Below are 15611 nucleotides of genomic sequence, written 5' to 3' on the forward strand. Positions count from 1 at the left end.
TGCTCGTACAAACAACTTGTAGTTATCAAAATTGTAGAGAATTTTACGTTCTATAACATGTTGAACATAATTTCCAAAGAAAAAAAACGTTTTCAACCCCTTAATTGAAAATATCGTAACCACCAATCATTTTCCGTTACTCCCTGTCATTTTTGCTCGTACAAACAACTTGTGGTTATCAAAATTGTAGAGAATTTTACGTTCTATAACATGGTGAACATAATTTCCAAAAAAAAAAAAACGTTTTCAACCCCTTAATTGAAAATATCGTAACCACCAATCATTTTCCGTTACTCCCTGTCATTTTTGCTCGTACAAACAACTTGTGGTTATCAAAATTGTAGAGAATTTTACGTTCTATAACATGTTGAACATAATTTCCAAAGAAAAAAAACGTTTTCAACGCCTTAATTGAAAATATCGTAACCACCAATCATTTTCCGTTACTCCCTGTCATTTTTGCTCGTACAAACAACTTGTGGTTATCAAAATTGTAGAGAATTTTACGTTCTATAACATGTTGAACATAATTTCCAAAAAAAAAAAACGTTTTCAACCCCTTAATTGAAGATATCGTAACCACCAATCATTTTCCGTTACTCCCTGTCATTTTTGCTCGTACCAACAACTTGTAGTTATCAAAATTGTAGAGAATTTTACGTTCTATAACATGTTGAACATAATTTCCAAAGAAAAATAAACGTTTTCAACCCCTTAATTGAAGATATCGTAACCACCAATCATTTTCCGTTACTCCCTGTCATTTTTGCTCGTACAAACAACTTGTAGTTATCAAAATTGTAGAGAATTTTACGTTCTATAACATGTTGAACATAATTTCCAAAAAAAAAAAAACGTTTTCAACCCCTTAATTGAAGATATCGTAACCACCAATCATTTTCCGTTACTCCCTGTCATTTTTGCTCGTACAAACAACTTGTAGTTATCAAAATTGTAGAGAATTTTACGTTCTATAACATGTTGAACATAATTTCCAAAGAAAAATAAACGTTTTCAACCCCTTAATTGAAGATATCGTAACCACCAATCATTTTCCGTTACTCCCTGTCATTTTTGCTCGTACAAACAACTTGTAGTTATCAAAATTGTAGAGAATTTTACGTTCTATAACATGTTGAACATAATTTCCAAAAAAAAAAAACGTTTTCAACCCCTTAATTGAAGATATCGTAACCACCAATCATTTTCCGTTACTCCCTGTCATTTTTGCTCGTACAAACAACTTGTAGTTATCAAAATTGTAGAGAATTTTACGTTCTATAACATGTTGAACATAATTTCCAAAGAAAAATAAACGTTTTCAACCCCTTAATTGAAGATATCGTAACCACCAATCAATTTCCGTTACTCCCTGTCATTTTTGCTCGTACAAACAACTTGTAGTTATCAAAATTGTAGAGAATTTTACGTTCTATAACATGTTGAACATAATTTCCAAAGAAAAATAAACGTTTTCAACCCCTTAATTGAAGATATCGTAACCACCAATCAATTTCCGTTACTCCCTGTCATTTTTGTTCGTACAAACAACTTGTGGTTATCAAAATTGTAGAGAATTTTACGTTCTATAACATGGTGAACATAATTTCCAAAAAAAAAAAACGTTTTCAACCCCTTAATTGAAAATATCGTAACCACCAATCATTTTCCGTTACTCCCTGTCATTTTTGCTCGTACAAACAACTTGTGGTTATCAAAATTGTAGAGAATTTTACGTTCTATAACATGTTGAACATAATTTCCAAAGAAAAAAAACGTTTTCAACCCCTTAATTGAAAATATCGTAACCACCAATCATTTTCCGTTACTCCCTGTCATTTTTGCTCGTACAAACAACTTGTGGTTATCAAAATTGTAGAGAATTTTACGTTCTATAACATGTTGAACATAATTTCCAAAAAAAAAAAACGTTTTCAACCCCTTAATTGAAGATATCGTAACCACCAATCATTTTCCGTTACTCCCTGTCATTTTTGCTCGTACAAACAACTTGTAGTTATCAAAATTGTAGAGAATTTTACGTTCTATAACATGTTGAACATAATTTCCAAAGAAAAAAAACGTTTTCAACCCCTTAATTGAAGATATCGTAACCACCAATCATTTTCCGTTACTCCCTGTCATTTTTGCTCGTACAAACAACTTGTAGTTATCAAAATTGTAGAGAATTTTACGTTCTATAACACGGTGGACGAAATTTCCAAATGAAAAAAACGTTTTCAACCCCTTAATTGAAAATATCGTAACCACCAATCATTTTCCGTTACTCCCTGTCATTTAGGCTCGTACAAACAACTTGTAAGCATCAAAATTGTAGAGAATTTTACGTTCTATAACATGGTGAACGAAATTTCCAAAAAAAAAAAACGTTTTCAACCCCTTAATTGAAAATATCGTAACCACCAATCAATTTCCGTTACTCCCTGTAATTTTTGCTCGTACAAACAACTTGTAGTTATCAAAATTGTAGAGAATTTTACGTTCTATAACATGGTGAACATAATTTCCAAAGAAAAAAAAACGTTTTCAACCCCTTAATTGAAAATATCGTAACCACCAATCAATTTCCGTTACTCCCTGTCATTTTTGCTCGTACAAACAACTTGTAGTTATCAAAATTGTAGAGAATTTTACGTTCTATAACATGGTGAACATAATTTCCAAAGAAAAAAAAACGTTTTCAACCCCTTAATTGAAAATATCGTAACCACCAATCATTTTCCGTTACTCCCTGTCATTTTTGCTCGTACAAACAACTTGTGGTTATCAAAATTGTAGAGAATTTTACGTTCTATAACATGGTGAACATAATTTCCAAAAAAAAAAACGTTTTCAACCCCTTAATTGAAAATATCGTAACCACCAATCAATTTCCGTTACTCCCTGTCATTTTTGCTCGTACAAACAACTTGTAGTTATCAAAATTGTAGAGAATTTTACGTTCTATAACATGGTGAACATAATTTCCAAAAAAAAAAAAACGTTTTCAACCCCTTAATTGAAAATATCGTAACCACCAATCATTTTCCGTTACTCCCTGTCATTTTTGCTCGTACAAACAACTTGTGGTTATCAAAATTGTAGAGAATTTTACGTTCTATAACATGGTGAACATAATTTCCAAAAAAAAAAACGTTTTCAACCCCTTAATTGAAAATATCGTAACCACCAATCAATTTCCGTTACTCCCTGTCATTTTTGCTCGTACAAACAACTTGTAGTTATCAAAATTGTAGAGAATTTTACGTTCTATAACATGTTGAACATAATTTCCAAAGAAAAAAAACGTTTTCAACCCCTTAATTGAAAATATCGTAACCACCAATCATTTTCCGTTACTCCCTGTCATTTTTGCTCGTACAAACAACTTGTGGTTATCAAAATTGTAGAGAATTTTACGTTCTATAACATGGTGAACATAATTTCCAAAGAAAAAAAACGTTTTCAACCCCTTAATTGAAAATATCGTAACCACCAATCAATTTCCGTTACTCCCTGTCATTTTTGCTCGTACAAACAACTTGTAGTTATCAAAATTGTAGAGAATTTTACGTTCTATAACATGTTGAACATAATTTCCAAAGAAAAAAAACGTTTTCAACCCCTTAATTGAAAATATCGTAACCACCAATCATTTTCCGTTACTCCCTGTCATTTTTGCTCGTACAAACAACTTGTGGTTATCAAAATTGTAGAGAATTTTACGTTCTATAACATGGTGAACATAATTTCCAAAAAAAAAAACGTTTTCAACCCCTTAATTGAAAATATCGTAACCACCAATCAATTTCCGTTACTCCCTGTATTTTTGCTCGTACAAACAACTTGTAGTTATCAAAATTGTAGAGAATTTTACGTTCTATAACATGGTGAACATAATTTCCAAAAAAAAAAACGTTTTCAACCCCTTAATTGAAAATATCGTAACCACCAATCAATTTCCTCTACTCCCTGTCATTTTTGCTCGTACAAACAACTTGTAGTTATCAAAATTGTAGAGAATTTTACGTTCTATAACACGGTGGACGAAATTTCCAAATGAAAAAAACGTTTTCAACCCCTTAATTGAAGATATCGTAACCACCAATCAATTTCCGTTACTCCCTGTCATTATTGCTCGTACAAACAACTTGTGGTTATCAAAATTGTAGAGAATTTTACGTTCTATAACATGGTGAACATAATTTCCAAAGAAAAAAAAACGTTTTCAACCCCTTAATTGAAGATATCGTAACCACCAATCATTTTCCGTTACTCCCTGTCATTTAGGCTTGTACAAACAACTTGTAAGCATCAAAATTGTAGAGAATTTTACGTTCTATAACATGGTGAACGAAATTTCCAAAAAAAAAAACGTTTTCAACCCCTTAATTGAAAATATCGTAACCACCAATCAATTTCCGTTACTCCCTGTCATTTTTGCTCGTACAAACAACTTGTAGTTATCAAAATTGTAGAGAATTTTACGTTCTATAACATGGTGAACATAATTTCCAAAGAAAAAAAACGTTTTCAACCCCTTAATTGAAAATATCGTAACCACCAATCATTTTCCGTTACTCCCTGTCATTTTTGCTCGTACAAACAACTTGTGGTTATCAAAATTGTAGAGAATTTTACGTTCTATAACATGGTGAACATAATTTCCAAAAAAAAAAAACGTTTTCAACCCCTTAATTGAAAATATCGTAACCACCAATCATTTTCCGTTACTCCCTGTCATTTTTGCTCGTACAAACAACTTGTGGTTATCAAAATTGTAGAGAATTTTACGTTCTATAACATGTTGAACATAATTTCCAAAGAAAAAAAACGTTTTCAACCCCTTAATTGAAAATATCGTAACCACCAATCATTTTCCGTTACTCCCTGTCATTTTTGCTCGTACAAACAACTTGTGGTTATCAAAATTGTAGAGAATTTTACGTTCTATAACATGTTGAACATAATTTCCAAAAAAAAAAAACGTTTTCAACCCCTTAATTGAAGATATCGTAACCACCAATCATTTTCCGTTACTCCCTGTCATTTTTGCTCGTACCAACAACTTGTAGTTATCAAAATTGTAGAGAATTTTACGTTCTATAACATGTTGAACATAATTTCCAAAGAAAAATAAACGTTTTCAACCCCTTAATTGAAGATATCGTAACCACCAATCATTTTCCGTTACTCCCTGTCATTTTTGCTCGTACAAACAACTTGTAGTTATCAAAATTGTAGAGAATTTTACGTTCTATAACATGTTGAACATAATTTCCAAAAAAAAAAAACGTTTTCAACCCCTTAATTGAAGATATCGTAACCACCAATCATTTTCCGTTACTCCCTGTCATTTTTGCTCGTACAAACAACTTGTAGTTATCAAAATTGTAGAGAATTTTACGTTCTATAACATGTTGAACATAATTTCCAAAGAAAAATAAACGTTTTCAACCCCTTAATTGAAGATATCGTAACCACCAATCATTTTCCGTTACTCCCTGTCATTTTTGCTCGTACAAACAACTTGTAGTTATCAAAATTGTAGAGAATTTTACGTTCTATAACATGTTGAACATAATTTCCAAAAAAAAAAAACGTTTTCAACCCCTTAATTGAAGATATCGTAACCACCAATCATTTTCCGTTACTCCCTGTCATTTTTGCTCGTACAAACAACTTGTAGTTATCAAAATTGTAGAGAATTTTACGTTCTATAACATGTTGAACATAATTTCCAAAGAAAAATAAACGTTTTCAACCCCTTAATTGAAGATATCGTAACCACCAATCAATTTCCGTTACTCCCTGTCATTTTTGCTCGTACAAACAACTTGTAGTTATCAAAATTGTAGAGAATTTTACGTTCTATAACATGTTGAACATAATTTCCAAAGAAAAATAAACGTTTTCAACCCCTTAATTGAAGATATCGTAACCACCAATCAATTTCCGTTACTCCCTGTCATTTTTGTTCGTACAAACAACTTGTGGTTATCAAAATTGTAGAGAATTTTACGTTCTATAACATGGTGAACATAATTTCCAAAAAAAAAAAACGTTTTCAACCCCTTAATTGAAAATATCGTAACCACCAATCATTTTCCGTTACTCCCTGTCATTTTTGCTCGTACAAACAACTTGTGGTTATCAAAATTGTAGAGAATTTTACGTTCTATAACATGTTGAACATAATTTCCAAAGAAAAAAAACGTTTTCAACCCCTTAATTGAAAATATCGTAACCACCAATCATTTTCCGTTACTCCCTGTCATTTTTGCTCGTACAAACAACTTGTGGTTATCAAAATTGTAGAGAATTTTACGTTCTATAACATGTTGAACATAATTTCCAAAAAAAAAAAACGTTTTCAACCCCTTAATTGAAGATATCGTAACCACCAATCATTTTCCGTTACTCCCTGTCATTTTTGCTCGTACAAACAACTTGTAGTTATCAAAATTGTAGAGAATTTTACGTTCTATAACATGTTGAACATAATTTCCAAAGAAAAAAAACGTTTTCAACCCCTTAATTGAAGATATCGTAACCACCAATCATTTTCCGTTACTCCCTGTCATTTTTGCTCGTACAAACAACTTGTAGTTATCAAAATTGTAGAGAATTTTACGTTCTATAACACGGTGGACGAAATTTCCAAATGAAAAAAACGTTTTCAACCCCTTAATTGAAAATATCGTAACCACCAATCAATTTCCGTTACTCCCTGTCATTTTTACTCGTACAAACAACTTGTAAGCATCAAAATTGTAGAGAATTTTACGTTCTATAACATGTTGAACATAATTTCCAAAAAAAAAAAAACGTTTTCAACCCCTTAATTGAAAATATCGTAACCACCAATCAATTTCCGTTACTCCCTGTCATTTTTGCTCGTACAAACAACTTGTAGTTATCGAAATTGTAGAGAATTTTACGTTCTATAACATGTTGAACATAATTTCCAAAGAAAAAAAAAAGGTTTTCAACCCCTTAATTGAAGATATCGTAACCACCAATCAATTTCCGTTACTCCCTGTCATTTTTGCTCGTACAAACAACTTGTGGTTATCAAAATTGTAGAGAATTTTACGTTCTATAACATGGTGAACATAATTACCAAAAAAAAAAAACGTTTTCAACCCCTTAATTGAAAATATCGTAACCACCAATCAATTTCCGTTACTCCCTGTCATTTTTGCTCATACAAACAACTTGTAGTTATCAAAATTGTAGAGAATTTTACGTTCTATAACATGGTGAACATAATTTCCAAAGAAAAAAAACGTTTTCAACCCCTTAATTGAAGATATCGTAACCACCAATCAATTTCCGTTACTCCCTGTCATTTTTGCTCGTACAAACAACTTGTGGTTATCAAAATTGTAGAGAATTTTACGTTCCATAACATGTTGAACATAATTTCCAAAAAAAAAAAAACGTTTTCAACCCCTTAATTGAAGATATCGTAACCACCAATCAATTTCCGTTACTCCTTGTCATTTTTGCTCGTACAAACAACTTGTGGTTATCGAAATTGTAGAGAATTTTACGTTCTATAACATGTTGAACATAATTTCCAAAGAAAAAAAACGTTTTCAACCCCTTAATTGAAGATATCGTAACCACCAATCAATTTCCGTTACTCCTTGTCATTTTTGCTCGTACAAACAACTTGTAGTTATCGAAATTGTAGAGAATTTTACGTTCTATAACATGTTGAACATAATTTCCAAAGAAAAAAAACGTTTTCAACCCCTTAATTGAAGATATCGTAACCACCAATCATTTTCCGTTACTCCCTGTCATTTTTGCTCGTACAAACAACTTGTAGTTATCAAAATTGTAGAGAATTTTACGTTCTATAACATGTTGAACATAATTTCCAAAGAAAAAAAACGTTTTCAACCCCTTAATTGAAGATATCGTAACCACCAATCAATTTCCGTTACTCCTTGTCATTTTTGCTCGTACAAACAACTTGTAGTTATCGAAATTGTAGAGAATTTTACGTTCTATAATATGTTGAACATAATTTCCAAAGAAAAAAAACGTTTTCAACCCCTTAATTGAAAATATCGTAACCACCAATCATTTTCCGTTACTCCCTGTCATTTTTGCTCCTACAAACAACTTGTAGGCATCAAAATTGTAGAGAATTTCACGCTCTATAATATAGTGAACCTAAATTTCCAAAAAAAAACTTTTCCAACCCCTTAATTGAAAATATCAATCATTTACAAAGAACTTGTATGCATCGAAATTGTAGGGAATTTCATGGTCTATAACATGGTGAAACTAGATTTTCGAAAAAAACTTTTTCAACCTCTAATTTTTCGAAAAATTTGAAAATTTGTCCATTCATGCGGTAAATATAATAAAAATTACGAAATCAAATTGATTTTTCATAGAAATATAGATATATGTTACATGTAGTTGTTGTAGATACATTTTCTAAATTGATTTTTTGAAATTTAAAATATTCAAAATGGCAGCCGTGTAAACACTTTTATATATTTTCTATTAAAAAAATTTTTTTTTATTTCACATACACATAAAAAAGTATAAGTATTCCTCCTAACTCAATCCTCCGAACTACGAGAATAATCACAAACACTTGTGAAATTTCCACAGGTTCTTGCAGTTCAACGCTCCATCCGACATTTCGAATATTCCCACTCGATTACGAACGCGTGGTGATTCGAAGCTCGTTGTAGGAGATGAAGCGTAAATACACAGAATATATGATAAATATATGTACGAATACGAAATAGAAGCTGTTGTGACATCGTCTTTTGTTTCTATTTAGTTTTGCTACGATAGAGTGTATTGAAATCGTCACCGAATGATTCATAAACTGCTTTGGATGCGATCACTCCTATTTCAAATTGCATTAAAACTATAAATATGCTGCCAAAACTGACAAAATATTTATATCTACTTATAAATATATAGTTTCTTGTCAAAATTATGTATACCTAAGCAATAATAATAAATTTTAAACACGCAGTAAATCATATTCGAAATTAACCCGTGTTTTGTTGGTAGCAGCTGCGTTTACACTGATATTTACATGGAAATGTATCAGTTAAATTAAAACTATTACGTTATAGTAAGTTATTAACATGTTTCAGATACTCGCAACGTGTGAAATTTTGATAATAGACATTAACAGACACCCAATAAAGTTAAGAGTACAAACTAGAAACGAAATCATTCTTTTTTGTCTACTGGATAAACAGTGTTGCCAACGTTTTTCACAATTAGTCATAAAAATTTATCTCAAAACGTTTTTGACAACTAAAAATTTACTATATTTACACAATCGCCTTACTTATCAAATTTAGCACTATAATACGTACATTATTTCCGAAATTAAAAATATATATATATCAAAAGGTGAAAGTTTTGACATTGGGAAAACAATAACAGACCTAAACAAAGTCAATCCAAAATAAACCAAACAAAAAATTGATGTTTCGTATTTTGTTCTATACAATTATAAAAACATTTACTGATATATAAAAAAAACACTTCATTACGAAAAAATGTCAATAATAGTATTGAATATTTTTTTCCAAATCTGGCAAGAGGGCTTGGAATTATCTGAAGTTTTCACCGAGTCGGTAGACATTCGTAACGCTTCGTTTAAGATCGGAAGTGTAGACAATTAGTTGCTAAGATTATATATTCGATAGATCTGCCACTCTGTATAAAAATTTGTTGACAAAGTTCGATCCTAGCAGCAGCATCTCTTGAACTGGCTCCGTACCAAGAAAAAGATTTCCATAATCAAAGTTTTGATTTAAAGTTCATATCCATACTAATTTCGCGGGAAATTTAAAAATAACTGGTAATTTTAAATGGTTGAAGCTAGTTGTCGCATCAAATTGTAAATGAAACAAAAGTATTATGCAAAATACTTTAATTTTGCTAACATTTCAAATTGAAATATTGTTGTTTACAAGAAAATATAAATACCTGAAATTGAAATGCTGTTTAAATGAAATATTTTGTAAAATATTTTAGTTTCATTTACAATTTATATGACAACCAAGTCCCACCATCTAAATTTCACAATTAAATGGTTTATATAAGATATAGGTAGATAAAATATTGAAACATAGGATGATTATTATAATTTTTATTTTGTTATTGACATTTTATAACTATATCTACAAACAAAAAATTTTCCTTCACACTTTAGCAGGCTTAGACCTGTCGACAGTGAGATGTTGGCATGTTTGAAAAATGTTTCTGTTTGTACATGGTACATCCAATGGTATATAAAAAACTTATTTTATAACCATGTATAATTAATGATTACCGTTGTCTATCTTGCAGCTTTTCTTATATTTAACATATACCATATTCATCACATCATAGTCTTTACATTGTTGATCTTTGCCCTTCAAAATTTTATTAATTAAACCTATGTAATGGAAGATGCATATGTTAAAACTTATATTTAAAAACATATTTAAATAATCCTTATGATCTGAACAAAATATTGAGGAAATATATGTTGAATCCTCCAAACAAAATATTTGTTTCTTTATGCCTAACAAATTGATTAACTGGGGCAATCTTTTGAAAATTTTATCAGAAAACCTTTTAAAAATATCACAGAATTTTGCTGAAGGCTCATATAAAACATTTTTTTATGTTCCCTAGAATATATTAATGAATTGGCCTTAATTACTTCGTTTGACAATATTATATTTTTACACAAGTGGCATTTGAGACTTTTAAATTATTTCTTCGCTACTAAACCTGCCACATAAGGAGTGACAAGACTTTTCACTATGATTCATAAGAGGTTTATTGTAACAGTAAATATAAGTACTTACCAGGTGTAAAGGTAGAGTTAGCAGTGAAACTTTTTTTAACCTGCCATTGGGGTTTCTACAAATTGGTTCAAAATGAATATTACATATTCTATGTTATGATAATACTATATCTGCTGTATAACTTGGGGTTATTTATTCTTTGCAACCAAATTCTGCAAACGTCTTCATTCGTAGGAATGGAATGTCTATAAAAAAGTAAAATAAGGATAAAATCATTCAACATATTTAACCATTCAACAAAATGATTTCCTAAATACAAATTAATGAAGTTGGGGAGAAAAGAGTTATTCTCGTATAGATATAAACTTGATTTCAATATGTTGATAAATACTAAATATTACTCTCACCTTATCGCTTGCTTATTCGTGCATCCTGGTACACAGCAGGCCTTTACTCGTTTACTCATATGGGCTAAGTAAACACGACAGCACAATTCGCAACAAATAATAACTTTTGAATGGACAAAAATGCAAATAGCTAATAAACAAACAATATCAAACACCTTTGCAAGATGGACGTTGTTCATTCAATAATCTTGGTTGTTTCTCGATGCATGATTGCAACTTAGTTTCAGAATCCAGATTGACAAACATTCAAAAATAAAACACCAAAAAGTAAGCTTTTAGATGTGAGCCGGTAACAGAGATGGCGTTGAAAATCGTCGTGAACCTCTCCTATTCCAGTCCACAGGCTCTGATTAATTGTATATTAAATCTTCTTGAATAAATAAGTTTTTAGATATTTTAGTGAATAAAAAAAAACAACTTCACTCATTTGATATTTAATTGTATTAAATATTAATCGCATAATTCACAATGCAAATACAAGTAATTTCATTATAATAATACGAAAATAAATCATTCATTAATATTAATCAGGTTTTCTTTTCATGCTTCACTAGAATGGGCATTGAAGTAGACGAAAACAGCTTTATTGTGTTTTTGTGTTGACAAATTTGATATACATGACTTTACCACGCAAAACCGTAGTTATAATAATATGGATAACAAAATAACGGGGGCCGTTGAGCTTTTACATGTCTAAAAATATGTATTCACTTAAGTGTATGGGAGCATATACACACAGCAGCAGCATTGTGTGTTGCCTATATGGTAGATTTATTATAAAAATTACAGTTGGCTAACATGGACCAAATAGGGGAGAGTAGTGAAAAATGACAACGTAACTTAATCATTAACCTTTTAGAAGCTTTATTTTAATTTTATAGATGTAATAATCGATAATAAAGTATTTTTGATAGATTATACATATAATCAGATAGAACATATAACTCAATATTATTTAATTAGTTTCAATGAATCGATGCTGTTGATGATATTTTCATAACCATTTACTGAACGTTATTTAAATATCAAATTTGACTTAACATGTCTCTTAATGAGAATGTTGCGCAAAACATAGTATAACCTAACTTTTTTATTGGTATTAGTAATTAAAATATCAATTAAAAAAAATAAATTTATATAATTTGTATTCAAGTGATAAAAATATACTTTTACTTATACGTATGGGAGCACATGTACGCAGTAGTATTGTGTGTTGCCTATCTAGTGAATTTGTTATAATTTCGTTTGGTTAACATGGATCAAGTAGGGGAAAGTAGTGAAAAATGACAACGTAATTAAGTTTTTATAAACTTTATTTTAATTTTATCGATGTAATAATCGCTGATAAAGTTTTTTTGATACATTATACGTATAATCAGATAGAATATAAAACTTCAATTATTGAATTAAATTTGTTAATTATATTTTCAAAACTATGGACTGAACGTTATTTAAATATTTATTTCGACTTGATTTAAATTAATATTCTTGGGATGGCATTTACAGAATAGCTCAGTAAAGCAAATCCGCAAACGTGAATTTGCATGGTGGTAGTTTAGATACAAACCAGCATATATAAATATTTACAAGGGGACCTGTTGAGTGTTCCGAATAATTCTTGGCTTTCAGACAGTTCGTAAGCCGTCTTGAAGCTATTAGATATCTCGGGGGAATGTTTAAAAAGCTTTCTAACAGAGTCTTAGTCAAATAATGGTATAAAATTTGCATGTTTCGACAGAAATTCAGATATTTTAAGTGACGTTTTTATTTCAATTCACTGTAATTGCAATCGTATGGGTTTTTCCATTATTATATATATTTTTTAGAAAATTTAGAAATGTATCTTTTCACTTCCTAACCTAACCTAAAAATTTATATGCTCATATCTTTTATTGTGATTGCTTGATCGTATATACGAGGACGATTTGACTGAAAAGTCACTTTTTAGGAGGTTCACTTCCTCTACGGTGGTTATAGAATTATTTAAGGCTCTTTCTATTTGTTACAGAACGTCTCAACGTATTATATGAAAAAAATTGGACAAAATTAGTAACCGAACAGTTGAGACGTTTCGAAAGAGCCGTAGTGGAATCGAAAAGATTAACGGATCCTCTAAATGTAGATTCTCCGCATTGGAATTTCGGCGAAGCCCTTTTGTACTCCGTAACCATCCTTACAACTGTCGGTGAGTATGTAAAAATTAACTTGAAAAAATTATTTTAAAAATACCTTAACATTCTTTCAAAACCGTAATATATTGTTTGATGATGTAATAGTTTAATTGACAGCTGACACTTGATAGATAAACAAGTATAGTAAACAGTGATGTCAAATCACAATCAAAAGGCAAAAAGAATGTTTTTAAACGACCCCGGTAGCTAATTGATTATTGTTTTTGCACTAATTTATTTATTTTTTATTTCCAACGGCCCCAAAATTGTTTTTAACCTATTCGATAAATAATTTTATCATTTTCAATAATTAATAAAACATTTTTATAAATATGCACGCCTCTGTACACTCCAAATTTTTTCCTTTAGAAAATGCAGGGCTCTATCTCGATGTGAAACAATATATTTTTAACCCTTCTATCCTGTACGCTACTGTACTTATGGAATTTATTATTTCGAAATATTTTAAAAAAAACAAAAAATATATTTTTATCCTTTCAAAATTATAAATTTTGAAATCGATATCTTCGAATTATATAAAGAAAACCAAGAAATATATTTTAATCCCTTCATAATTGCACGCCACTGTATTTTTGAAATTTATTTTTTTGAATTATATAAAGATACTCACCTCTACGTGCACCGATAAATTTTGTATCCATTGATATCTGCACGCCACTGTACTCTCAAATTCTTCCCTAACCTCACACTTTAATTACGCTTTTCTTGTAATAAGAAAAAATTAACGATAATTATTAGTTTCATAAGTTTTAATACTAGCATCGTTTGTAACTGTTATTCTTCCTCTTTTTTATATCTCTCAAAAGATTCCTTTAAGCACGTTTGTTACAATGTTGTTTACAACCAACTTTCCCCAACAACTTTCGATTTATTTGGAACTTTCGAACATAAAAAAATATCTGGGAATCAATTTCACGACAAAAAAACTATTTGGTAGTTTGTTCACGTTCGACAAAGTTGAAACGCCTCGTCTAGTTTGACAAAGAAAAAGTTTTAACGAAATACAAATTCAAAAATATCATAAATAATCCACGTTATATGAAAGTTATATGTCTCTTATACAAAATGGCATACATAAAGTGAAGTAGCGCTCAATATATCAACAACGTTCCGTGTCAAAGATTTTACTAGACCTATTAGTTAGGCAATACACAATACTACCGCGTATAAAAATAAAACTCATACGTAAATGTACTTGATTTTATTGATAGGAATCAAACACTTTTTCGTTTTCAGTCGTTAAATTGGAATAATCTTAAATTGGAGTGAATAAATTACCAATTTATTTACTAGCAGTAAAAGATTCGTGAATAAAACAAAACGTGAATAATCGCTTGCTTTGCTATCAATGAAATTGTAATTACAGTAGACCAAATCAAATTAATACAGCGGACCAAACAAATATTTTTAAATGTCGAAATATTTCAAGTTTAAAGTAGAATAATAAATAAAATACTATTTAGTTATATATAAGATACGTGGAGTGTAAAAAAAGTAGTGCTACGATGTTTTTTTATACATGTCAATTTTTACGGTTTATACAATACATAACAGATCTAAAAAAAAAGTCTTTCCACGAAGTGAAAGAATTCCAACCTTTATAGTAAGTAACATTATTTAAAAAGTATAAGTATACAATTATAGAAAAAAAATGCACGAATGAAGCATAAAATGCTATGCAAGAGCCGTAAGCAATATTTTATTACATGCAGTTTATTGCATTAATTAAGTGCGAAAGATATAAAATGCATGTAAATGTGATAATAAATTGTCCTGCTCATAGCACATTAAAAAAATTCTTTTTTTTATTTGAAATGTTCACTTTAAAAAATATTATCATGATATGTTCCGGTAAATTAAATAATAGTGTCGCTTTATATATTCAAAATACAATACAGACTTTTTTATATATGATACAAGTATGCAGTCCCACAACGTTGCCAAATTTAAAAATAGTACGGAGATTTACTGGATATAATTATTGTTAGTTATTCTCGGAAAGCTGAACTAAACTTTTTGAAACGACATATCTCGTAAACGTTTATTCGTAAAGAAAAAAATCCATACATTTTTTATAGAGAATTTAATGGTCTACAACTTTTATCCGATAAATTTTCATATATCTTTCACCGTTTACCAAAAATATTGGAGAAACTTTTCTATATATGACCTTGAATAATTTTTCTAGCGTACATTTCTCGTAAACGGTGATACGTACA

General features: G+C 29.9%; 1 protein-coding gene and 1 long non-coding RNA gene across 2 annotated transcripts in view; one reads left to right on the plus strand and one right to left on the minus strand.

The window, feature by feature from the left end:
- LOC130446216 (TWiK family of potassium channels protein 7-like) overlaps positions 1-15611 on the plus strand; it is a 149677-nt gene that overhangs the window by 131189 nt on the left and 2877 nt on the right. Inside the window, exon 3 of the mRNA XM_056782313.1 lies at positions 13209-13385. Within this exon, the coding sequence (XP_056638291.1) occupies positions 13209-13385 (177 nt within the window). The remainder of the gene's footprint in view (positions 1-13208; positions 13386-15611) is intronic.
- LOC130446218 (uncharacterized) lies at positions 10250-11403 on the minus strand. Its single transcript, XR_008910120.1, has 3 exons — positions 11201-11403; positions 10854-11038; positions 10250-10412 (listed from the first exon to the last, which is right to left on the minus strand). It is a non-coding gene; the product is annotated as an uncharacterized LOC130446218 (long non-coding RNA).

The sequence above is a fragment of the Diorhabda sublineata genome, chromosome 7 (assembly GCF_026230105.1).
Source record: "Diorhabda sublineata isolate icDioSubl1.1 chromosome 7, icDioSubl1.1, whole genome shotgun sequence".
Lineage (NCBI taxonomy): Eukaryota > Metazoa > Arthropoda > Insecta > Coleoptera > Chrysomelidae > Diorhabda > Diorhabda sublineata.